Source organism: Macrotis lagotis, chromosome 1 (genome assembly GCF_037893015.1).
Source record: "Macrotis lagotis isolate mMagLag1 chromosome 1, bilby.v1.9.chrom.fasta, whole genome shotgun sequence".
NCBI classification, from domain to species: Eukaryota; Metazoa; Chordata; class Mammalia; order Peramelemorphia; family Peramelidae; genus Macrotis; species Macrotis lagotis.
The window spans coordinates 437,667,423-437,692,798 of record NC_133658.1 but is presented as its reverse complement, the minus strand read 5'-3'; the positions used below and the strand labels follow the sequence as shown (position 1 = coordinate 437,692,798).

The 25,376-nt window shown below is 32.4% G+C and overlaps 1 protein-coding gene across 3 annotated transcripts in view; it reads right to left on the bottom strand.

Annotated features, from left to right (window-relative positions):
- Nucleotides 1–25,376, bottom strand: part of FNIP1 (folliculin interacting protein 1) — a 124,601-nt gene that overhangs the window by 53,350 nt on the left and 45,875 nt on the right. For 2 of the 3 annotated variants that reach the window (XM_074213293.1, XM_074213295.1), the window contains exon 2: nucleotides 4,638–4,764. In XM_074213293.1, the coding sequence (XP_074069394.1) occupies nucleotides 4,638–4,764 (127 nt within the window). Of the gene's footprint in view, nucleotides 1–4,637; nucleotides 4,765–16,883; nucleotides 18,634–25,376 lie in introns of those variants that run through there. The other variant, XM_074213294.1, reaches the window with a different exon arrangement.

The following is a 25,376-nucleotide window of genomic DNA, read 5'->3' as shown; positions in this document are numbered from 1 at the left end:
ACTCTCTTTTCCCTTTTTCCCAGTACATTCCTTTCTTGCCTATTAACTCCATTTTTATAATACATTATGTCATTATATTCAGCTCCCTCCTGTACTTTGTCTATAAATATTCCTTCTAACTGTTCTAATAAATGGGGTGATTCATATGAGTTATCAGTATCTTATTCCCATACAGGAATACAAACAGTTCAACATCATTAAGTCCCTCACAAATAGTCCTTCTCCTTCACTCCCTTTATGCTTCACCCAATTCCTGCACTTGGAGATCAAACTTTCTGTTCAGCTCTGCTTGTTTCAGCAGGAAACTTTGAACATTCGTTTCACTGAATGTCCATCTTTTCCCCTGAAAGAGGATGTTCAGTTTTGCTGCATAGCTGATTCTCAGTTGTAAACCAAGCTTTTTTATCTTCTAGAATATCATATTTCAATTTCAAGCCCTAAAAGTCCTTAATGTAGATGCTGCTATATTTGAATTGCTTCAATTATTTTTTTTTTAGCTCAAATACTCTTCTAAATACTTTCATATACGCAGGTAAATGTGTTTGTAAAATTTTTTAAAAGTGGCTATGATATCCAGAAATTTAACCCACAAATATTTCTGCTTTTTAGCAAACTTTCTAGATTTGCCATAGCTTTCTTTACAAGGAACAAATATTATTTTTTTTAATTTCAGTATTGCTTTGATCATATCAATAGTGTACCATATCTATTTTTCATCCTGAAGGTTTTTTATACTTAGTACAACTTAGTACCACTTTATACTTAGTACAACTTTTTATATTTACATAATATACTTTATACTTTACATAATATAATGTCATACTATCTGAAAGCATTCATACAAAGCAAAAAGCAATCTTTCCATAAATCGTTGTACTTACAAAAAGTTGTACTTACAACTTTCATTATTGTATGTTGTACTTAGAAACTGATAAGGATCACAAACTATATTTTCTGAATTTGGGCTTTAGTTAACCTATTTCTGTTCCTTAAACTGTCTCTATTATCTTTACATTACTTACACTTATATCATCTCTTCAAAATAGTCATAAATTCATGTGTCATGAAGGAAGATCATTTTTAAAATGAGACAAAACAAAATTAAGATAAAAGTTAAATTAATGGTTGAAAAATTGAAATGAATACTCATAACTTATTTTAAGTTATTTCAATTTTAAAAGTTACACTTTTCGTGAAAGCAGAAATGAACAACAGAATGCTATTATGGGGGCAGCTAGGTGGCACAGTGGATAGAGCACTGGTTCTGGAGTCAGGATGACCTGTTTTCAAATCTGGCCTCAGACACTACCTACCTATGTGTCTGTGGGCAAGTCACTTAACCCAACTGCCTTAAATAATTTTTTTTAAAAAGAATACTATTATGGTACATTTAACTTCCACCAAAGTTAAACTTTAGATTCACATATTTCACACTGAAAATTAAAAAGCTTTCCTTAGAGTACCTTTATCTGGGACCTTACAAACTATAAACTTATATAAAGAAAAGAGCTTTGTAACTTTCTTTTTGAGTAATCACACCTATAACTAATAAATAATTTCTAATATACAGATAGCTCAATCTGTGAATGTAAAAATTTTTAACAAATTCTGAAAAAGGAAACAGCATTGTACATTTCATACTTAAGTTATTGAGGCATATTTCATATTCTAGATATCTGAATCAGAACCTACAAGCTTAAGCCTCCCTAACATATTCAATTATTTAAAAGTGGACACCAGTTGTTCTGAACTATGGAAATTTGTTGAATTTTTGTGATGCATAAATTTGTTAACTAGGCAAAAAGCCTTTTGTTATTGCATGTAGTATACAATGGCTAGAACATGTGAGTGATCATAGTATTACACAAAGAACTCACAAACTAGCTTTTCATTTTAGCTTTGACACAACAACAACAGTACTTTGGGAACTGCAAAACATCATGTGATGATACCACACTAAATCTATCTGGTTATGATAGTTTTCAGAGAAACCATCATTTCAGGCATCAAATGTGGCATGTCTCTTTATTAATGTTTCACTCGTGAGATCCAAGCAGTCAGATCACATGAGACACAAATGCACTTGGTAGCATTGTTGATGTCTATCTTCTAAAAGTGTTAAGTTCTGAAAATTCTGTATTTGTTCTGTGAATGTTTTAACTTTTTCTGAGACAAAACTAAACAATTAACATATCATATGTGTAATTTGACATTTAAAATATGTATTCATCATATAATAAAATAAAAAATAAAATTAAATATCATTCTTTCATAAGTTCATCAAAATAATGAATTTTTATAATAAGCTTTCCTTCAGCTAAAATATCAAACGCATTTCTTTAAAAGTTTTGTGCTTAATCATAAGAGCTGCTGCTATACAATTCAAAGACTGTCCTGGTTTAAATAAATGGTGGTTTAAATAAATCCAGAAAGCCTTAGCTATATTTCAATAAAATTATATTGTTCTCTCTCCCTTAATAGAATTTCATTATTTGTACTAAGTACAAAAGGTGTTTCTCTTTTATCCTAACAACCATCTTATACATTTCCTGTGACTGCTTTTTTTTCATAATTTCTGGATCTTTTAATGAATTCTCATTTATAATGCAACCACAATACTGTCTCTAACAGAGACAAAGAAGTATGAAAGGAAAATCACTAATGCTAAGAGATAAAGATTCTAATCTTGGCTCTGCCATCTCAAAATTTTATTCTGTTCACTTACTTGGTAGCATTGATTCAGAATAAATAAAGTGTTATGTTTTACATATTATATCACTCAGTACAATTATCTTCTCAACTTATTTCATTTACTCATTCAGAAAGTCTTTTTAAGTGTCTTACATGTCTACAAAACAATGCTCAGCCTAGGAGAAGAGAAGGAAGTAAATAAGACTTGTTTTTTTACAAGGCTGAACTAATAATCTAATATATTGTTACTCAATGATTTTATTATCAGTATAACTCAAATGTGAAAGGGGAGGTAGATGTAATTAAAAGCTTATAAGTCACATTCAAGATTGACATTTAAAATTCCTAAGAACCCTATTACTACTTCTTTAGGGGTCAAACTGTTTTATTCTTTTGTTTTAGTACAAAAAGGTTGAAGTAATGTAATAAAAAAATTTTTTCATACTTGGCCTTCCATTTAATTTTTAAGGATATTACTTTTCCAAAATTAAGGTGATCTTCAATGGTCTTCAAAGTGTAGAATTCAAGTACCATCCCTTCTAAATCAAACATAGCACTGATGTACAAAAACTGGAAAAAGTATAATTTTTTAATATTTTCATCTGGAAAACTACTCATATCTGAAATATTTCAGTAAAGAACACTGGTGGTGTAGAGAACAGAGTGTTAGACTTGGAGTCAGGAAAGCCTGGGCTTGAATTCTACCTTAGATACGTAATTTACCTATGGGATTCAAGGCAAGTCCTTTCAAACTCAGTTTCCTTATCTGTAAAATGTGAGTAAGGATAGCAGACTTCCTTAACAGGATTTTACACACACACACACACACACACACACACACACACACACACACAAACAAAAACAGATATACAGCTTTATAAACTTAAAGCCCTATGGAAATTATAGTTAACTATTATTATTCTGTATTGTAGGTACAATCAGAAAACCTTCAGCCAATGAAAAACATATTTGATAGGTTTCTTAATACAAGAAATAACAATATAATCTTTTCAAAAATAACAAGATAAAATAAAGATATTCTTCTCCACCTACAACTTTCTTATATTTTAGACCTTTTCTTGTAATCTTTGATCCAGGGATACTGGGTTCCTGAAGCTGATCCATGGCTTAGCTCCAAGCATTTTCTCAGGCTATCCCAGACGCCTGGAATACCCTCCCCTCCTTATTTCTACCTCTTGGTCTCCTTGGCTTCTTTCAAATCCCAGCTAAAATCTCATCTTCTATGGGATGCCCTTTCTCCTCAATCACTCTTAATTCTAAGGACTTTTCTCTGTTGATTATTTTCTATTTATCTTATATACAGTTTGTTTATACATGTTTGTATATATATGTTTTTCTCCCATTAGATTGTGAGCTCCTCATGAGCAGGGGACAGTCTTTTGTTTTTCTTCATATCCCTAGAACTTAACACAGTGTCTATTTAAAAAATACTTATTGACTGACTATAGAAGAGAAAAATTCTGAAAGAGAAAAGGACAGCTAGGTGACACAGTGTTATCAATAGTGTAGCAGCCTGTAAGTAGGAGGACCTGAGTTCAAATCCAGCCTCAAACACTTACCAGTTACGTGACCTTGGGCAAGCCATTTAATCCTTACTGTCACCCAAAATCAAAAAAAAAAAGGGAAAGAAAGAAAAAGAATGATAAAGGAAACAAGAGGATATTAATTAATTTAGAAGATTTAATTGAAATTTCCAAATTAACATCCTACAGTGTTTTATCACTATATCTAAGTTTTAGTATACATATAATAGACATTAATTTGATATCCCAAAGTGTGTTACCATTGATTTTAAGTTCTGGAATGCAGAATTTTGAATTTTTAAAATAGAGTATAAATATCATAACATTTCAGTTTATAATGAAAAAATAATGATCTGTACTTATTTATCCTACATTTAATAGTCAAATAATTAACATACTCACCGACACAGACATGTCTTCAGTTTTTCTTTTAGTACTAGAGTCAAACAAGACATTTCTCCCTCTTCTTTCACAATCTTGATACACAATCAGTCGTATCTGACTTGGATCAAACTCCGACAAAGGCCAACTTCAAAGAAAAATAAAAATTCCTTAGATCTTAAGTTTTATCAAGTACTCTATATAATTATTTTCTAAATGAACTCTTTATTAGGCAACTCAGATGTTCCATTTTGGGGGCAATTGTAAAAAAAGTTAAACAGCTGAAGAATACATTTCAACAATAATACAATTAATAATAGCTAACACAAGCTTTATTATTTTTAATTTTTTTTAATATTTTGCTTTCCAGTTACCAGAAAAATAAATTTTTAACATTTGCTGTTTTGGTTTGTGCAAGGCAATAGGGTTATAGCTAAATAAATATTAAGAGTCTGAGGCCGGATATGAATTCAGATACTCTTGACTCCTGGGCTGGTGCTCTATCCACTTTGCCATGTAGCTGCCCCCCAATATAACATTGTGTGTGTGTGTGTGTGTGTGTGTGTGTGTGTGTGTGAAAGAAAGAGAGAGAGAGAGAGATTATTGCCCTACAGTCAAATTGGATTTAGATTATTGGCAGGTGGTATAGTAGCTAAAACACTGGATCTAGGAGCAGAAAGACCTGAATTCAAATTTTGCTCAAGCTGCTGCTGCTACTATAGTATTATTAATGTATGGCCCTAGGCAAGTCATTTGCACTCCCTGCCACAGTTTTCTCATCTGTAAAATGGGAATAAAAAAATTTTCTGAAGTAGTTGTGAAGATAAATTGACATATAGATATAGATATCACTTTGCAGACCTTAAGAGTGAAGCATTATAATAATAAAATAAATTATTATTATTACTTGTCATAACCTTAAAGCTAAATGCAACTAATTAACTAATACTATTAATATAATCAAGAGGCAAAATGTATAATGGAGCATCACTGAAACAACCTTTATTAAGAATACTAATTCAGGGGCAGCTAGATGGTGCAGTAGATAGAGCATCAGCCCTGGAGTCAGGAATACCTGAGTTCAAATCCTGCCTCAGAAACTTAATAACCTAGCTGTGTGGCCTTGGGCAAGCCACTTAATCCCATTGCTTTGCAAAAAAAAAAAACCCCTAAAAAAAGAATAATTCATAGATAGATTTATCAAGAATTGAAGGACTGAGGATACTTAGCCTAAGAAAGAGATATGATAATTTAGGGGGATCATAATTGTAGATTATAAGTATGAAGGAAGGAAAAAGCATTTATTAAATATTTAACAGATATAAAGCACTGCCTTAAATGCTGAGGATACAAATATAGGAGTAATAAAGTCTCTGTAGTCCAGGTTTTCATATTCAGATAGGAAGATAAAATATGAAGTTTTCACTGTAAATCATTTAGAAAGGACTAATGCAGTTGCATGACATAGTAATGCTTCTTTAATGTCTTTTCTATTAATAATATCAGATATAATTCTTTTAAAAATGTTAATTCTGGAAGAGGATGATAAGGGGAAGTGAGTAAATTCACTCTGATCAGAATTGGCTCCAAGAGGGACACAGAAATCTATCTTATTCTACATGAAAGTGGGAGGGGAAGGAGATAAGAGAAAAAGGATGATGGAAGGGAGGGCAAATGGGGGGAGGGATTAGATAGAAGCAAAAATACTTTTGAAGAGGGACAGGGTAAAAGGAGACAAGAGACTAGAATAAATTTTGGTGGAGGGAAAAAACAATACTAACTGAAAAATATTTTGAAGTAAATGTCTGATACAGGTCTCATTTCTCAAACATAGAGAACTGAAACAAATTTACAAAGAATGAATATTGGCAAATGATCAAAAGTGATGAACTGTTTTCAGATGAAGCAATCAATGGGCTCCAATAGACATATTAAAAAATGTTTTACGTCATTATTGTTTGGAGAAATTCAAATTAAAACAATTCTGGGGTACTACTTGGCTAACAGGACAGAAAAGGAAAATTGCAAATGTGGGAGGGAAAATTAGATAATGCATTGTTGGTGGAGCAGTCAACTGATTCATTTTGTACAGCAATTGGGAACTATGTCCAAAGGGCTATAAAATCACGCAAACTCTTTGACCTAGCAATGCCACTACTATGTCTGTATCCCAAGAGAGATGAAAAACAAAAAGTAAAAGTATACACACACACACACACACACACACACACACACACACACACACACAAACAAGGATATTCATAGTAGTTCTTTTCTGGTGGCAAGGGATTGGAAATTGAGGGGATACATATCAGTTGAGAAATGGCTGAATAAACTGTAGTATTGTTATTTTGATGGAATTCTATTCTGCTATAAGAAAGGATGAGCAGGATACTCGCAGAAAAACCTGGAAAGACTTACAATGAGTTGCTTCAAAGTGAAATGTACTGTGTACAAAGTAACAGCAATATTGTGGGATGATCAGCTGTGAATAATTTTCTTTTTCTTAGCAATACAATGACCCAATACAATTTTAAAGGATTTATGATGAAGAATGTTATCCATCCTCAGAGAAAAAGCTGATGGTGTCTAAATCCAGATAGAAGCATACTTTTTTTATTTAACATTTTTCTTGAGATTTGGGGGAGGTCTATTTTCTTTCATAACATTATTGTGGAAATGTTTTGCATGACTACACACTTAATGGTCTCCAAATTGTTTGCTTTCTAAATGGTGGAGATGAGAGTGGGGAAGGAGGGTGGAAGGGAGAGAATTTGCAACTCAGTTTTAAAAACTATTGTTAAAATTTGTTAACACATTACCAGGAGGAAATAAAATACTAAATAAAAAATTTTAATTAAAAAAATAAAAATTCTGACCTTAAATTCCAACTAAAATGAGCATTTATACAAGTAGGACAGAAAAAAGAAGATTATACATGAAACAAAGTATTGCTATTACATAGAACTCATTTTGATAATTATAAAATATATGTAACATGTGCCTTTCAAAGTTGTGCTCCTCCATTTCCTTGTAGTTCTATTTCCATTGATATCTCTAGATTTTTTAAATCATCAAAATTCAATCATCCAATTTCATCTAATCTTCCCAGTCATACAATAAACGATTTTTAAGAGAAAAAAATTAAAAAACTGAACAATATATATTAAAAAAGTCTGAACATAGGCATAATGTACCACATCTGTGAATTTCCTCCCCCTATCCCTCCCTCTATCCCTCACAGAAAACTATTAAGGTGACAGGGACATGTAAGTCACAACCCAGAAGAGATGACTTTAAAACTTCTGCAAACAGAATTCTTAAAAAAAGATGAATAGTTTAAAAATATACTTATATGTGAAATAAGAGCACTAGAGGAAATATATAGAAAAGAAACAAGAGCTGAGAAAAAAATTAATTGGAAAGGGAATTAGCAGTTTGGCACAAGGGATTACAAAACACTGTCTAAATAATAAACTTCCTGAAAATTAGAATAAATCAAATAAAAGCAAATGACTCCATGATACAATAAGAAATATTTTAAAAAAGTAAAAAGAATAAAAAACAGGAGAAAATAAAATATATCACTAAGCATAAACTGACAGAGAGAGAAAAAATTGAAGAAAAAATATAAAAATTATTGGATTATCTGAATGTCATGTCTAAAAGGAATCATATTCCAAGAAATCTTAAAACTTAACCAAGTATCTTAGAATCAAAGAACAAAGTAGAAAATAAAGATCTGCCAGTCATCTTCTAAAAGAAACTCCAAAACAAATAACCCAAGGAATATGATATCTAAAATTTAGAGTGTCCAAGTCTTAGAAAAAAAAAATACTGCAAAGTCAGAAAGAAAGAATTCAAGAACCAGGGAACCACAGGCTGGATTAAATTTGATAAAAGGGTAGAGAATTTGGATTATAATATCCAGAAGGCAAAGTACATGAGCTCACAGCCACAAAAAAAAACTTACCCAGCAAGCCCGAGAATCATGCTGCATGAGAGGTGGGAAGTGGGGGGCAGGGGGAGAAACCTTTAATGAAAAAGATTTCTGATGAAAAGACCAAAGTTCATTGAAATTCTTAAGTATGAACACAGAAGTGAAAAGAAACAAAAATATAAACATGACTGAATAAAGATAAAGGGTCAAACAACTGCTTACATTCAAATATGGGGAATGATACATGTGTCCTCCCACCTTCATTAGTATTCATAAAGGGAATCCAAAATCAGGGATACCTCAGAGATATTGTGGGTTCGGACCCTCATAATAAAGTAGATATTACAATAAAGTCACATGAAGTTTTTGGATTCCCTGTGCATATAACAGTTATGTTTACATTATACTATAGTCTATTAAGTGTGCAATAGTACCTATGGACAGGAGGTCAGCTAGGTGGCATAATGAATAAAGTTGCTGGAGCTGGATTCAGGAAGACTAAATCTTGCTGAGTTCAAATCCAGTCTCAGTCAGTTACTAGATATGTGACTTGAGTAAATTACTTAATCCTGGTTTTTTTTCAGTTCCACATTTGTGAGCTAGAAAAGGAAACGGCAAACACAGTCTTTGACAAGAACCCCAAACGGGATCACAAAGAGTTAGATGAAACAAAAAAAAGACTAAATAACAACACTGAAAGGAAATTGTAAAATGAGATATATATGTCCATTACATATTTTTTTTGTTCAGGTTTTGTTTTTTCCTTCATTCTCAACTGAGAGGGGAGAAGGAGATGGATAAGGGGAAAAGTGAATTTTTGCTGATAAAATTTCATTTAAAAAACAAACAGAAAAGACAATACCTCTTGCATATAACAATGAAAGGCATATGAACTGCTCCTCTTCTATTTTTAATAGCATGATCTTTAAAATTAAGATCAAATATTTAGAATTTATTGAAGAAAATGATGTAAAGTGTTGGTTTGACCCTAATTTTTATGGAATACCTTCCAATTTTGAAAAAAAAGATGGATGTCCTGAGCTTTCCTCAAATGGAGGAAAATAAGAAACAACCAGAATTTGAAGGATATTTTTAGGGTGGAGATTTCAGGTCCTGGGATTTCCAAAATGAAAAGGTAGTTGAGGCTATACCAGCTTCTCTTCACTATCTAGTTCAGAGGATCTTAATTTGGGATTCATTAACTTGGTTAAAAGATTTTTTGGTAAATATTTCAATATAATTGATTTCCTTTGCAATACTTTTTAATGCATTTCATTTTTTTATTTTATTTTTTAGGTTTTTGCAAGGCAAATGGGGTTAAGTGGCTTGCCCAAGGCCACACAGCTAGGTAATTATTAAGTGTCTGAGACCGATTTGAAGCCAGGTACTCCTGCCTCCAAGGCCAGTGCTTTATCCACTACACCACCTAGCCGCCCCCCTTTAATGCATTTCAAAATATTAGTTTACAGACTTCACTTAATTTCCACAGAGGTCCAGGACACACACAAAAAGTTAAAAACTCCTGTCCCTGCTTTAGATAATATGTTCAGTTTTGGACAAGTTCGGTTTGAAATTGTTCAGTTGTGTCAAAATCTTCATGACCTTGTGGGCCCTGGCATGCCAACACTGACCTTGGGATTTTCTTGGCAAAGATACTGAAGTGGTTTGCCATTTCCTTCTTCTGCGGATTAAGGCAAACAGAGGTTAAGTGACTTGCCCAGGGTAGCCAGGGTCACTCAGCTAATAAATATTTAAAGCTGCATTTGAATTTAAATCTTTCTGATTCCAGGCTTGGTGCTCTATCCGCTGTGACTACAGAATACCTCATTTGAAATGAATGGTGGAAGATAGCTAGGTGGTGCAGTGGATAGAGAGCATCGATCCTGGAGTCAGAAGGACCTGGGTTCAAATGTTACCTCATACATTTAGTAATTATCTAGCTGTGTGACCTTGAGCAAGTCAATTAACCCCATTGCCTTGCAAAAACCAAAAAGAAAGAAAAAAAGAAAAATGAAATGAAATGAACAGGAGACAGTGAAGGAGAGAAATTTGGGTTAGAAAAATACACCATGGAGTCATCAGGATATGGTTGATAAATATATTTATGTAAGCTGATGAGGTCACCAAGGATGATTATCCAAAAGGAGAAGAAAGCCCAGGGCACAATTTGGGGTACACCCATAAGGAAGGGACTCTTATCACCTTAAAATGGACTATTTTAATAGGCTTTAAGTTGGTCTCCTTACCTCATACCCTCAAATAATAATAATTACTAACATTTAAATGGTGCCTTTTAAGAGTTGAAAATATTAAGAGTGTGTGTGTGTGTGTGTGTGTGTGTGTGTGTGTGTATTATCACCAACAGGTTTCTTGGTTTATTAAACTCCTCAATTCCCATGTTCTAAAAATTCAATCCAACTCAGTTACTCATCAATGGTTTCACAGAACAATGGTATCACAAAACAACAAAATAGCAGTAGGATTAAGGAAAAGGATATATGTGTTGTGTGTGTGTGTGTCTATGTGTGTCTATGTGTAGGACAGGAAAGATCTGAGTATATTTGTAGGCCAAGGAATAGGAAAAAGTAGAGAAGGAGACTAAAGGTGAAAGAATAGAGACGGTCAACAGACAAAGTTTGAGTTAAAGGCATAAGCTTACAGGGTTATCAAAGGAAAGAAAGATAATGGTTTCATTCCATGATACTCTCCTTGAGACTAAATTAAAGGAGAACTGAGGAAATTTAGGGATAAAGGAGAAATGGCTGACCATTACATAAAGATTAGGATGGAAAAAGTGAGTTACGGTATAATAACAATAATGTCTATAGTGTTACCATCCAATTAGATAGCAGATATGGGATAGAAATAAGAGTCATAGACCTTGATGAATTCAAGTAACTGAGAATAAGAATTAGAAAGGGCTGGCAACTTGGATGTTATAGTGCCCAAAGAAAAACAATTACATTAAACTTGTAATATAAAGAGCGTATCAAAATACCCCCCACCCTGCCAAAATATTTGTTTCAGAGTATAGTAAAATTATCTGAAGGCTGAATTATTTTCAAATTTAACTATATATATATATATATACATATATATATATATATATATATATGAAAACTGTATGACTCATTTGTAAGTATATTTAAATCTCTGTAAATTATATTTGTAGCTTATTCCAATTTATCTGTTCTTCATTTTTTTCATGTTTAACACCTTCAGAGAATGTTAATAAAAACAGCCATGCTGGAAAAGACACCCCCTCCACAAATCTGATCAGCACTGTGTGCTTAAAAAGATCATATAAATTCTCATCATATGTGTCATTGTACTTCAAGAAGGAAATGTACTATGTAACTGAGTTGAACTTTAGTTATTTTCTGGAATTTTTTTGAAAACCTCTAACTAAATATCTGGTGGTCATTTCTCCCTTTATTTTTACCTTTATAATTTTGCTTCAATTTTCACCTTCAATGATTTTGATAAACAACCAAACTTGTTTTCACTGAGCAGTCAACTCTCTAATCTTTTAGCTTGTAATATTGTGGTTAACACCACCTAAAGGGGCTCTTCTGGAATTTGTTTGTTTCCATCTTTATCAGCTTGACAATCAGCACCAAACTTAAAACTCAATCTATGTTCAAGTAATTTCAAAAATAGCTTGCAATAAAAAAACTCATCTCCATACCTATAAATTGCTGAATTTCTCTATCCCAGACTTTCTAAATGACTGTTAAATCTTTTAGCAACCAGAAGCAACAAAAATTAAAATTAAAAAAGTTTACTATACTAACTTGCTCTTCATTTTGATTTTGTGGGCAACTAGGTAGTGCAATGGTTAAAGCAATGGCCTTGAAAGCAAGAGAATCTGAGATCAAATCTCACTTCAAGACACTTGATACCTGCTAGCTGTGTGACCTTGGGCAAGTAACTTAAACTTAACCCTGATTGTCTCACATCCAGGACCATCTCCAATTGACCTGATTCATATCTGGTCACTGGACCCAGATGGCTCTGGAGGAAAAACTGAGGCTGTGACTTAGCACAGCAAATCCCTCACTCAAATCCAATTCATGTGCTTCTCATGACATCAACTCCCTGATGTCATGGACATCTTAGAGAACAAAGAACATCAACAACAAAAAACAATTACTTTTATTTTAAAGCTACAAGGCAACAATTCTGTATTATTTTGTGGTTTATACAAAGCCTGTCATATATCTGTTTGGTTCTCCTAAAATTCTACTTCAGCACCTCATTATGGAGTGAATGTAACCATAAGTTAGTTTTTCAAAAAGGTTTTACTGCAGGTTGCCTCTAGTTGTTTTTTTTATGTCAATGATTTTCTCTTAAAGCTACCCCACCCCAGCATTGTTAAAAAAAAAAAAAAAAAAGAACATTTAAGGGAAGCCAACCTACATTGCAAAAAAGTACGATGTATATTCCACATTCTATAGCACAATCCCCATCTTTCTACCAAGAGCAGAAAGGTGTTTCCTTATCAGTTTTCCAGAATCTTTGATTGTGTATTAAAATTCATCAGAGTTGACTGTTAAAAAATCATTAAAAGTGTTATCATTTATGTTCGCTTCATTTCTGCTTTTATCAGTCTGCATCATTTCATACAAATCATTCTAATTTCCTGAATTTCTTCTATTTGTCTCTTCTTTTGGTGCAATAATGGTTTATGACAAAAATATTCATGTTATATTCAGTCCAACTGTTTCTAGGTTTTGTTTTGTTTTTGTTCCCCTCCCCCCACAAACAATGATGCTATGACTGTTTTCTTATAAATAAGATTGTTCTGCCATTGACATATTTGGAATTATATGCCTCTTTTGGAATTGGTGGGTAAAGGGTATACCATTTAAAACAGATGTGAATTGATCTAATCTTTCAGGAGTGCAATTTGGGACTACCTCAAAAGGACAATCAAACTGTGCCAACCCTTTGATCCAGCAATATCATTACTAGGTCTGTATCCCAAAGAAGTCACAAAAAGGGGGTAAAAAAAATCCACATGTACAAAAATATTTATAGCAACTCCTTTTGTAGTGTCAAAGAATTAGAAATTGAGGGGATGCCCATCAATTGGGTATATGAATATGATAGAATACTATTATTCTATAAGAAATTGTGAGCAACTGGACTCTAGAAAAGCCTAGAAAGACTTGTAATGAACTGATGGTGAGTGAAGCAAGTAGAACAGAAGAACATTGTATAAATTAACATCAACACTGTGTAATGATCAACTATGATGAACTCATGCAACTCAGCAGTATAATAAGCAAAGACAATTATAAAGACTTGTGATGGAAAATAACATCCATATCCTGAGAAGGAACTAAGGAAATTGAATGCACAACAAAGCTTACTATTTTCAATTTTTAAAAATTTGCTTCATATTTTACAGTTTTCCCCTGTAATGGCTATTTTTGTTCAGATTCTTCTTTCACAATATGATTAATCTGAAAATACGTTTAACATAATTATACCTATATAACTATATTAAAAATTATTCTCTGTCAGAGGGCAGAGAAAAATGTGAAACTCAAATCCTTACAAAAAAAGATTACTGAAAACTATCTTTCCAAATAGTTGGGAAAATAAATAAATTTAAAAATATTTCTAAACTGATTTTCAGAATGACTAGATGTTTTGGTGCATTTATACATTTTGGTGCATTTGTCCTCCCACAGACCTTCTAACATTGATTGTTTCAGTTCTCATCTTCATCAACTTGATGAAAATAGAGGGTCTGTGTTAGAGACAAATCTTAAATAAGATATTAATGACTCTGAGACTGATTTGATATGCAGCATAACAAGCTGTTTTTTTTATGACTTGGGTTCTTGAATAGGTGAGCAAATCACATAAGCTTTGACAGATCCATCGAGTTTCAAGTTTGAGTCAGGAAACAGTGCATGACTTACTACATTTCCCCAGGTATAAGATGCACCTTAATTTTAGGACCCAAAATTTGAAAAGAAAAACTTCATTACTTAAAAATTATTGAACTCATGTTTTATTCATCATGAAATTTACAGACCTTCTGCTCATAGCTTTCAGGCATCTTTTGGGCAAGTCTGGTATGTGGAAGCTGTTTCATGAACCTGAAGCACCAATTGTATCCTTTGAAATAAGTCACTACTTTTTCATCAGTAATTCTTCTCATCTCCTGCTGACCAATCTTTGTGTACACAAGAATTCCACTGGCTTTTGCTCTTCAATCCACATCTTCAGTTCCCTCTCTAAATCAGCCCATCTTGCTAACTTAATTCTCATGGTCTTCTTTTGTCCTGGCATTTTCAGTCAGGTAGAAATTTCTTCCATAGTCAGGTTCGGATTGTTTTCTCAGTTGGAGGAAGAACAAACTTTTATGTTCAGCAGCACGATTTCCATTCACTTTTGCAAACTGGGTCATTTTTATCTTGAATTCAGCACTGTACAAAAATCTTTTCTGAGCCATTTCTGGGCAGAATATGTTAAAGTATCACCTAACATATTGGTAAAAATGCAAAACAATGAACACAAAGACAACAAGTGCAAAAAAGTGGGAAATACAAGTAAAAAAATCTACAAGCACTGTATTAGATGTTCCCAGTTTTTAGACCCCAAATTTTTCAGAAAAAGGATTCATGTTACACATGAGGAAATATGGTAAATAAGAAAGTCTCATATTGGTCATAGGGTGACCCATTTTTCGGTCAGTCACAGCATCTCAAAGACTATCTTAAAGGGAAGAGACATGTATCTGTCACACAAATTAACTAAACTGATAAAACCATGAATTCACTGAAGAAATCATATACTCAAAGTTTCAATAGCAATGTTTAGAGTAGTAATTGCTCAAAAAAGGTAGGCAGCTGTGATGTAGTGGAAAGTACAAAGGTTTGGGTTGACATGTCTGGAATCTAGTCCTAGAATTAGCTGTGTGAATATGAGTAACTTTTGCAGTTTCATTATCCTCATCTATGAAATGGGAAAAATTTTTAATTGCCTATTTCATAGAATTGTGAAGAAGAAATGAGAAACAACACATACATAAACACACATTTTTTGCAAACTTTGATGTACTATAGGAGTATTGTGGGCCACATGCAGCCTCAAAGTTCTGTTCCGAACAATTATTTTAAGATTCTAAATTGCAATTGAGGTGCTAATCTGCAATGGTACAAGTTTCCTTACTAGCGAATTCCCTAAACCAGTTAAATCAGAGCTACAGTCTCTCTCCCTATCCTTAATTCTACCCTGCTACTATCATTCTGGATCTTGATTCTGTCATCTTTCCTCTGGATGAATACATGGAAAAATCTGATAAATATGCTATCAAAACTTACCTAGTCACTGAATAAAATGTTAAAGAACATATGGCCAACGGAAAATCTCTATGGAAATTCTCAGTCTAGGTGATTTTCCTTGGTACTATGTACTACATCCTTCAATTCATGGATGGTGATTGTACCACTGCACTCAGTCCTGGTCAGAAAAAATCTGGAGTATGGCACTCAATTTTACACGCAACTTGATATTCATGGTTTCCCTTTTCCATAAGTACTTTTTTTTAGGTTTTTTGCAAGGCAATGGGGTTAAGTGACTTGCCCAAGGCCACACAGCTAGGTAATTATTAAGTGTCTGAGGTCAGATTTGAACTCAGGTACTCCTGACTCCAGGGTCGGTGCTCTATCCACTGCGCCACCTAGCCTCCCCTTCCATAAGTACTTTTGAGTCATCTATCTGTATTGAAAAATAATAACATGAATTATTTCAGTTGGAGGTCTCCATAACACTTTTCTTTTAGCTTAACTCTTCTATCACAAAATCTTGATTTTTTTTAATCAAGGTACTTTACAGATATTTATATAAAAATAGATTCAGAGAAAATAACTATTATGACAAAAATCTTAATAATCTGTAGTTTTCTTTCTTCTCCAATGGATTTAAGTATTAGCCTTAAGCATATGTCGCAGGGAAACTCTCTCTTTCTTGGATTTTAGCCCCATAACACCAATTGCCTATTGGATATTTCAAACTAAAAGTTCTAAGAGAGTTATCAAGCTCAATATGTCCAAACTAAACATCTTTCCCAAAAAAAAACTAGCCCTTTTTTTAAAGCTCCCAGTTTTCCAAGATTCCCAGTTCAAAATCTTGGTATTACCTCCTAATTCCTCCCTGTCCTTGACTTCATATATTCAACCAGTTGCAAAGATTTACCATTTCTACCTTCAAAGTATCTCTTATGTCGGACTCCTCCTCACACAGATACCATAGGACTTGAATATCCCTCACCTAGATTATTGTAATAGCTTTTCAATTGGTTTACGTACCTTAAGACTCTCCTCATTCCAACCATTTTCAACTCAGCTACCAAAATGATCATCCTGAAGTGAAAGTTGGACCATGTCACTTCCCTATTCAATATATTTCAGTGGCTCCTTATTGCTGCCAGAATAAAATACAAATTCTTTTGTTTAGTGTGTAAATTCCTCTTCAACTTAGCCCCAACCTACCTTTCTAGCTTGACTGTATATCATATAACCCTTCCACATTCTGTGATCTAGTCAATTAGGCATCTTTGTTCCTCATAAATGGCTGTCTTTCACCTCACTATCCACACATGTTTCTCTATCACCCCATCTACATACCTTTGTCTTAGTCATGCCACATATCTAGAATATTTTTCTTCCTTTTCCTATACCTCAAAGAATCTCTTCCTTTAAGATGAAGCTCAAGAACCATCTTCTACATGAAATCTTTTCTAGTTCCCCAACTGCTAGCATTTTCCTTCTCAAACTATCTTGTATTTTATTTTGTATATATTTACATTTATTCACCTTATATTTAAGTCAAATACATACATTAAAGTAAAATGTAAATTCCTTAAAAGTAGAATTATTTAATTCTCAGAAACTGAATGCCCAGTACAGTGTTTGGTACAAGGTAAGCACTTATTAAATATAAATAAATACTTCTTGATTTATTTTCAAGCAGATCATATCAGTTATGCCCTTATTCTTTGATCGTTATAATTAAGAATTAATTCATCAATCAAAAATATTTATTAAGGCCTACTCTATATAGGTGCTATGCTAGACACTGGGGATATACAAATATAGAAATGAAAGTTTTATGAAAGAATGAATTTAAATTCTATTGAGGAAGGAAAACATGTATGTAAATATATACAAAATAAATACAAAATAATTGAGGAAGGAGGAAAGCAGAAATACTAGCAGCTGGGGGGAGAAGAAATATCAGAAAAGGCTTCAAGTAGATGGTCAGCAGTAAAGAGAGAGACTACATTCCGGGTATGATGATAGCCCATACAAAGACATAGAAATGGGAGAGGGAAGGTGGTATGTAAGGAACAGTAAACAGACTAGTTTGGCTACTCTGTAGAATGTATGAAGGGGGAGCAATGTATTAAAAAAAAACTGGAGACAAGTTAAGGACTATAAAACGTCAAAAAGAGGAATTTGGATTTGATCCTATTGGTAATAAGGAGCCAGGAGAGTTTATTGAGCAAGAAAATGATACAATTAGACCCATACTTTAGTAAAATCACTTTTGCATTTTTGTGGAGGATTCAGTGCATGCTTTCCATTTTGCTATTCTTTATCCTTTCCTTAGGAAGTTGTTATTTAAAAGATTTTAAGTCTGAGATTAATAAATATGGTAGAGTGAAAGCAACACTAGATTTGAAGTCAGAGGGTCCAAATTAAAATCTCAGCTTTTGCTGTGTCTTCTTATTCATTACTTGTTTTCTCTGAGTCAAATTTGCCTTATATGTCAAGTATTGGGTTGGAAATAGATGTCTTTTTTTTAAAGCTCCCTGCCAATTCTAAATCTGTGACTCTATTATACAAATTGCCAGTCAATATTGGAAGAACTTTTAATACTCAGAACTGAGATATGCCTAGACTAAAAAAAAATTTTAGGAATGCTTCAATTAGATTTTTTTCATATGATGAGAAGATGCTTTATTAATTATATAAAAATATAATCTATAATCAGACTGCTTGCCATCTTGGAGAGAGAAGGAGAAAAAACTGAAACTCAGAATCTTAAAAAAAATGAATGTTGAAAACTATCTTTACATTTAATTGCAAAAAATATATATTATTAAAAATAATATAAAAATACAGAACCAGGTTAAATTTATTTTTGTATTATCAAAAAAAATTTTATTACCAATTCAACTGTCTAATTTAGATTTTTTAAAAGTAAAGATATACATTAAAGGTTTAGTTTCATATCTCAAAATAATCTCAGATGTGACAGGTTATCCATACTGTAATTAGGAATAATAAAAATATCAAATCTTAAGAAAATTTATTTTGTTTCAAGATTCTTTATGAACACACACATATACGTGCATGTATGTGTGTGTGCATGTGCGCATGATGTGTACAAATATGCTGAAAGTAAAAGCTAAAGTGATTAATTCTAAACTTAAAACAGAGTAAGGAATAAATTTCTGAATACCTGAATATATTAAAATCTGCACAAAACAAATTCAACAACAGAATAATGGATATCACTAAAATTCCCAGCATTTAAAAATTTACTTCAGATATTTTCCAGAAATTAGAATGTCACAAATTCACAAGTATCTATGAGAAACTGAAATAAAGTACTGCTTATTCAAAGGTATTTTTTATAAACCATGTGATTTTACTGATATTTTCAAAAAAATCATTTATTTCCTCAGCTAAGTTGTACCTTAGTAGCATCTTTATCCATTTAGCAGTTCTACTTTCTAAAATCCATAAAAACTCCAGTTATGTGCGGCTGCCAGCCCAGGTTAATAATAGCAATGAACCATATTCATCCAAACCACAAGACTGTCAGGTGACATACTGAGAAGGCTGAATTTAACTCAAACAAAAGACATGCTGCTGCAATGTAAAATGCTTAATCCTAGCAACAGGATGGGTTTAGAGAATGGGGAATCTTAAAAAGAAAAAAAAATCAGTTGTGTAAGGCAAAATTTCTGTTTTTATATAAATTTTTTAATTGTCATGCAAAATGTCATAACCCATATTTGGTCCCTTCCTTTCATTGTAGAGTTCAAGATTTTTTTTTTCAGGAAAGTTATCAGTCTACTTTTTAATTCTATTGTCTCCTCAGATGAACTGAAAAGATCAATTTAATTCATTTGAAAGAGAAGTGCTACTTTGCAGAGGTCAAAGAAAATATATATACATATATATATATAGATAGATATAGATATATCAGTTTCATTTACCATCCTTTTCAAATGAATCTGATATAGGCTTCACTATCATAAAATGCCCTGGCAACTGTGTATGCATTCCTTCAAAATCCACATCTGAAGAGAATTTAAACTAATCCAGGAAAAGAGGGAAATAAAAAGTATACTCCTCTCTGATTCTCCCAACACTCTGACTCTTAAATTCTTGGGAGGTGGAGGATACTGGCATTCAACCCTGCTGACAAGCAGAGCCCTCAGAGGAGCAGAAAAGCAAGCTCCAAGTCATCATGTGACCCAAACACACTATACATGCCACCTGGATCTGTGAAGAGATGGACAGCTAATGCCAGTTCTATGTTGTATTCACACACACACACACACACACACACACACACACACACAAATTTCACTACTAAATAAAGCCTACAAGTTTAAAAAGTGAAGTAAAACTCATTTAGCTGTGTGCTTATTTGGCTCAAAAAGCACTCTAAGGAAAATATTCAGAATATGTTTATATAAAAATCTTGCTTAGTTTCAGCATAGATGTCAAGTTTTACTTCATGGGTGGAGTGAAAAGATAGAAAGGAGACAGAAATCACACACACACACACACACACACACAATACAACAAAAACAAACACCACAGGGAAGGTAAATATTTTAAAAGTTGTGATAAAATAAAATCAACTGAAATTTTGAAATGGGCAAGGTGTCTGTATACAATTAAAATACTGTAGAGCCACTTTTGTTGCTTTTACAACCAACTATCAGAAGCAAATGAAAGCGAAAGACACTATTCAAAGTATTAGAAAAAATGGATGAATTGTATTTCCAAAGAAAATCAGTCAATCAACCTATAAGCATTTATTAATAGCTAACTATATACCAAGCACTACGCTAGGCACTGTGACTAAAAAACACAAAAACTAAACAGTCCCTGACCATAAGGAGCTAATGTTGTCTTTTTGGGAAGAAGGGAGCAGAAAGAGAAGAGATAAGTATAGAAAATTAAATAAAAACACAGTAAATACAAGATAATTTGGGAGTTTAGGAAGGTACTAGCTTCTGGTGGTAATCAAGAAAGGTCTGACTGAACTGGCCTTTAAAGGAAAGTCTAAAAAGAGTCTAAAAGGCTGAGTTGTGGAGAGAATATGTTCTACCATGGGGAACTGACTGAAAAAAAAAGAATGAAGATAGGAGGTTGGATGTCATGTAAAAGATAGCAAGAAGGTCAATTTGACTGAACTATAGAGTACATGAAGGTGAGTAATAAGTAATGTTTGAAAAGCTAAGGTGGAATGAGATTTAAATGTGGAATAAAATGGTTTGTATTCATTCCTAGAGATAATAGGGAGTCATCAGTATGTGATGATGTCAAACCTGTTTTTGGAGAGAAATATTTGGCAGCTACATGTAGTGGAATGAAGAGGAGAAAGATTTGGGGCAAGAAGATCAACTAAGATACTTCTATAATAATCTAGGGGAGAGGTGATAAGGACTCACTACTTTAAGCAGAGAGAAAGGGCAAATGAGAAAGAAAATGTGATGGTAGAAGATAAAAAACTGACTGGTAAAGAGAAAAGATTTGAGGATGACTCCAAGGTTTCTGTAGTAGGGTCAACTTGGGCACACACAAAGTTAAGTGACTTTATAAAAAAAAGAATGTAGCTAACAGAATTCAATGACTTAATAAGACAATAAATATATTATAAAATGTTAAAAGACAAAAAACATCTAAGATATCTGTAGCAAAAAACAACTGGCATGTTTCAGACTCAATGACACTCCCTGAAAAGCAAAACCAATCAAACCTGGACACCATAAATAAAGACTAAATCTTCCAGAAGTAGAGGGCAAGGTAAAAATACTAAGAATCTACCTATGATATCCTAAAGAAACCTCAAAAATAAAAGCTCACAATAATGTCACAACCAAAACCTAAAGATTTAGGGAAATAACTACTGCAGTCAGAAAAAAGAATGAGTTGAAATATCAAGGAAACACAAAACCATTTTTACAGCAGGAAAAATTCATACATAAAGTGCAGAAAAGCAGAAATATTAAATATACCATTTACTAATTACAACACAACAAAAATTATTCAATAAAGGGCATTTGAAGAAAGAATTCAAATACAAATTAATACTAAATAATTTAACCCTAAAGAACCAGTAAGCCAAAATACGAATTAGTAACATTATGTAATTTCAAAGAAAATGATCAGAGAGTATATTAAAACTTTTGGAGTTCAGCCAAAGCAATTCCTAATATTTTTATGAATGTACTAATCAAGAAAAGGGAAAGTAAAACAGATTGAAGAATGAATTCAGTATGCAACTAAGAATAAAAGGCTACAAATCAAAGAAGTCAGACAATCTAAAAATTAACAAAACCTGGAAAATTACTGAATTGACACGCAAAAATAATACCTTGCAAAACTAAATTGCTAGCCAATCTAATAAAAAAGGAAAAATTTTCTCTATATTTTAAAAAATTAAAAAGAAGTCAAATGAAGGAAAAACAAAAAATAGAAATCATTGTCACCAAAAATGATAATCTAAATAAGATATATGAATATTTACAAAAATATAAAATACCAGATTATCAGGATAAGAAATAGATTTAAATAAATTACTCTCCTAAAAAGAAACTGAGCATATCATAAAAATAAACTCCCAAAGGAAAAACAAAACAAAACCCAAGATCAAATGGATGTATAAGTAAATTCTATCAAAACAATGAAAGACTTATTTGCAAAAAAGAGGAAAAAATGACATCCTAGCCAATCCTTTTATCAGTCAAATTTGGTAATGATACCTAAACTTAAGGGAAATAAGTCAGAAAAAGAAAACTATGGACTAATGGCCTTAATGAATTTAAATACAAAAATATTGAATAAACCCTAAACAAAGAAGTTACAGCTGTATATTTAAAAGATATACTATATCAAAGTTATACAAGGAAAGAAGAGTTGGTTAACTATAAGGAAAACTATAGATATAATAGAAAATATTAATAATAATCACAATCACAAAATATTGATGGATAAAGAAAAAACTATTAAGAAAATAACCTTTTATACTGAAAACACTATTAAACAAAGGAATAGATGAACTTTTCCCTTAATGTGGTAAGCAGTAGCTATCTAAAACCAAGAGCTCTCTAGCATCATATGTAATGAAGAAATATTAGACGCTTTTCTAATACTTAGACAAAGTTACAATCTGAAAGGCAAGTCTAACCTGCAGTTTTGCTTTGTTTAGCTGCAAACTAAGAATTTTTCTATATTTTAAAATAGCTTATTTTTTTTTGTTTGGCCCATGAGTTAAAAATAGTTAATATAATTTAAAATAAAATTAGGCACTTTAAGATGTAAAAATAAAAAAAAAACAGGTTTTAGGCTAGTTTTAGTCTGTAAGCTATAGTTTACCAATCTCTGAAATAAGGAATAAAGCAAGAAAGACTAGTATTATCATTGTTATTTGAGATAATTCTAGAAATGTTAGTTATATAGCAATAAGAAAAAGAAAACTCTGAAAAAAATAAGTATAGGTCAAAGAGGGAACTGTGATGTTTTATTTAGAATTGGATAGGGCCCACTAAGAATCAAAAGAAACACAACTTGACTAAAGCAATATGGCATAATAAACCCCCAAAACTAGCTTTTCTGTAATTACCAACAAAATATATTAGATGTAGAAAAATATATTCCATTCACAATTATTTCAGAATTTATAAAATATCTGGTCATTACTTATTGCATATAGAGGAATACTATGAAAACAACTACAAAACACATTACAGAAATAAATTGTCTTAAACTAGGGAGACATTAACTGTTTATTGTTGAACAAGACTAATGAATAAAAATGATAATACAACAGAAATTAATTTGCGAATTGAAGTACCATACCAAATTACCGAAAGATTACTTTATAAAACTATACAAAATTATTATAAAATTTAAATATCTAGAGGGTATAAAAGATCAACAATTTAAAGGAAGATAATGGGAAAAAATGGGAATGAAAGAAGATCTACAAATAATGGATCTTAAATTACAGTATAACAATCAAAAGTATTTAGTACTCGTAAAATTTTTTTAAAGTAGAAAAATGGGACACATTAGGCACACATAATCCAGAAGCAAACATATACAATATTTCCAATTCATTCTTATTACCAAAGGTACTGGGGAAACTGGGAAACTCTCATAATATATTATATAATAAGACCCAAATTGGATACAGGGTCTAGATATCAAAATTAGAGAATAGGAGATACCAAAAATAAGCATGACTAGGAAAGGGTTCTTAACCCAACAATAGTAAGGATAATAAGAGATAAAGTGAAAAATTTTGATTATGGAAAATGGACAAGGATTTGAACCAAAAAAGGCAATACATTTAAAAATAGAAGGAAAATAATTAAAAGAAAATTTTTTTGTGAAAAAGGAAATCTTTGCAAAAGGTATCTTTAGCTATCTATCTCTTCTTGTTTTGTGCCCTTTGTAATTGAAGATTATGACATCAGAGAGGTGATGCCAAGTGACATACATGCACATGAAACTGGATTTGAATGAGGAAATGCTGTGCTAAGACACCAGCCTTACCTTCTTCTCCAGAGTCATCTGGGTCCAGTGGCCAGATTTGAATCAGGACTACTGGAGATGGTACTGGATGTGAGGCAATCAGGAATAAGTGACTTTTCTTGGGTCACACATCTAGTGAGTATCTGAAATTTATCTGAATATATAATAAGACTCATTCCCAAAAAGACAAATGGTCTAAGATATGATCAGACAGTTCTCAAGGAAAGAAATCCAAGTTATCAAGAACAATAGGGGGAAAAGTACTCAAATTGCTATTTAGAGAAATACAAATAATAACAATTCTGAGATTCTATGTTTCATCTATTAGACTGGCAAAGGGGAACATAAAAAAGAAATATAATTGTTAAAAGGACTTCAGGAGAAAAGTCAAACCAATGTACTACTGAAGCTATGAACTAGTCTAATCATTCTGTTAAGTATTTGAAATTATATTCAATATGGCCCTAAACTGCCTACCCTTTGTCTCCATCAGTAGACTTGCACACTAATAAATTCCATATACTTATTTAGCTGTGTGACCCTGGGCAAGTCACATAGGCAAATGCAAATGGAAAACACCCATATATAAAAAATAGTCATTGAAGCAATTTTAGGTGTAGCAAAGAACAGGAAAAAATGTGTGTCTATCAACTGGGGAATTCCTGAACAAATTCTGATATAAGCATATGATGGAATATGACTGTCATAAGAAATGACAAAAAGGTTGATTCATAGAAGCCTGGAATGATTTATATAAGCTAATAAAGAATCAAGTAGGGCAGCTAAGTGGCATGGTGGATAAAGCACCAGTTCTGAAGTCAGGAGAACCTGAATTCAAATCCAACCCCAGATACTTAAGCTGTGTGATCTTAATCAAGTGACTTAACAGCTCTGCCTTGCAAAAACAAAAACAAAAACAGAATAAACAGAAGTTAGAAGAACCAGAAGAGCATATTACAAAGATTAAAGAACCCTTCTCACTGAAATGATGAATCATGACACAAAAGACTAAAG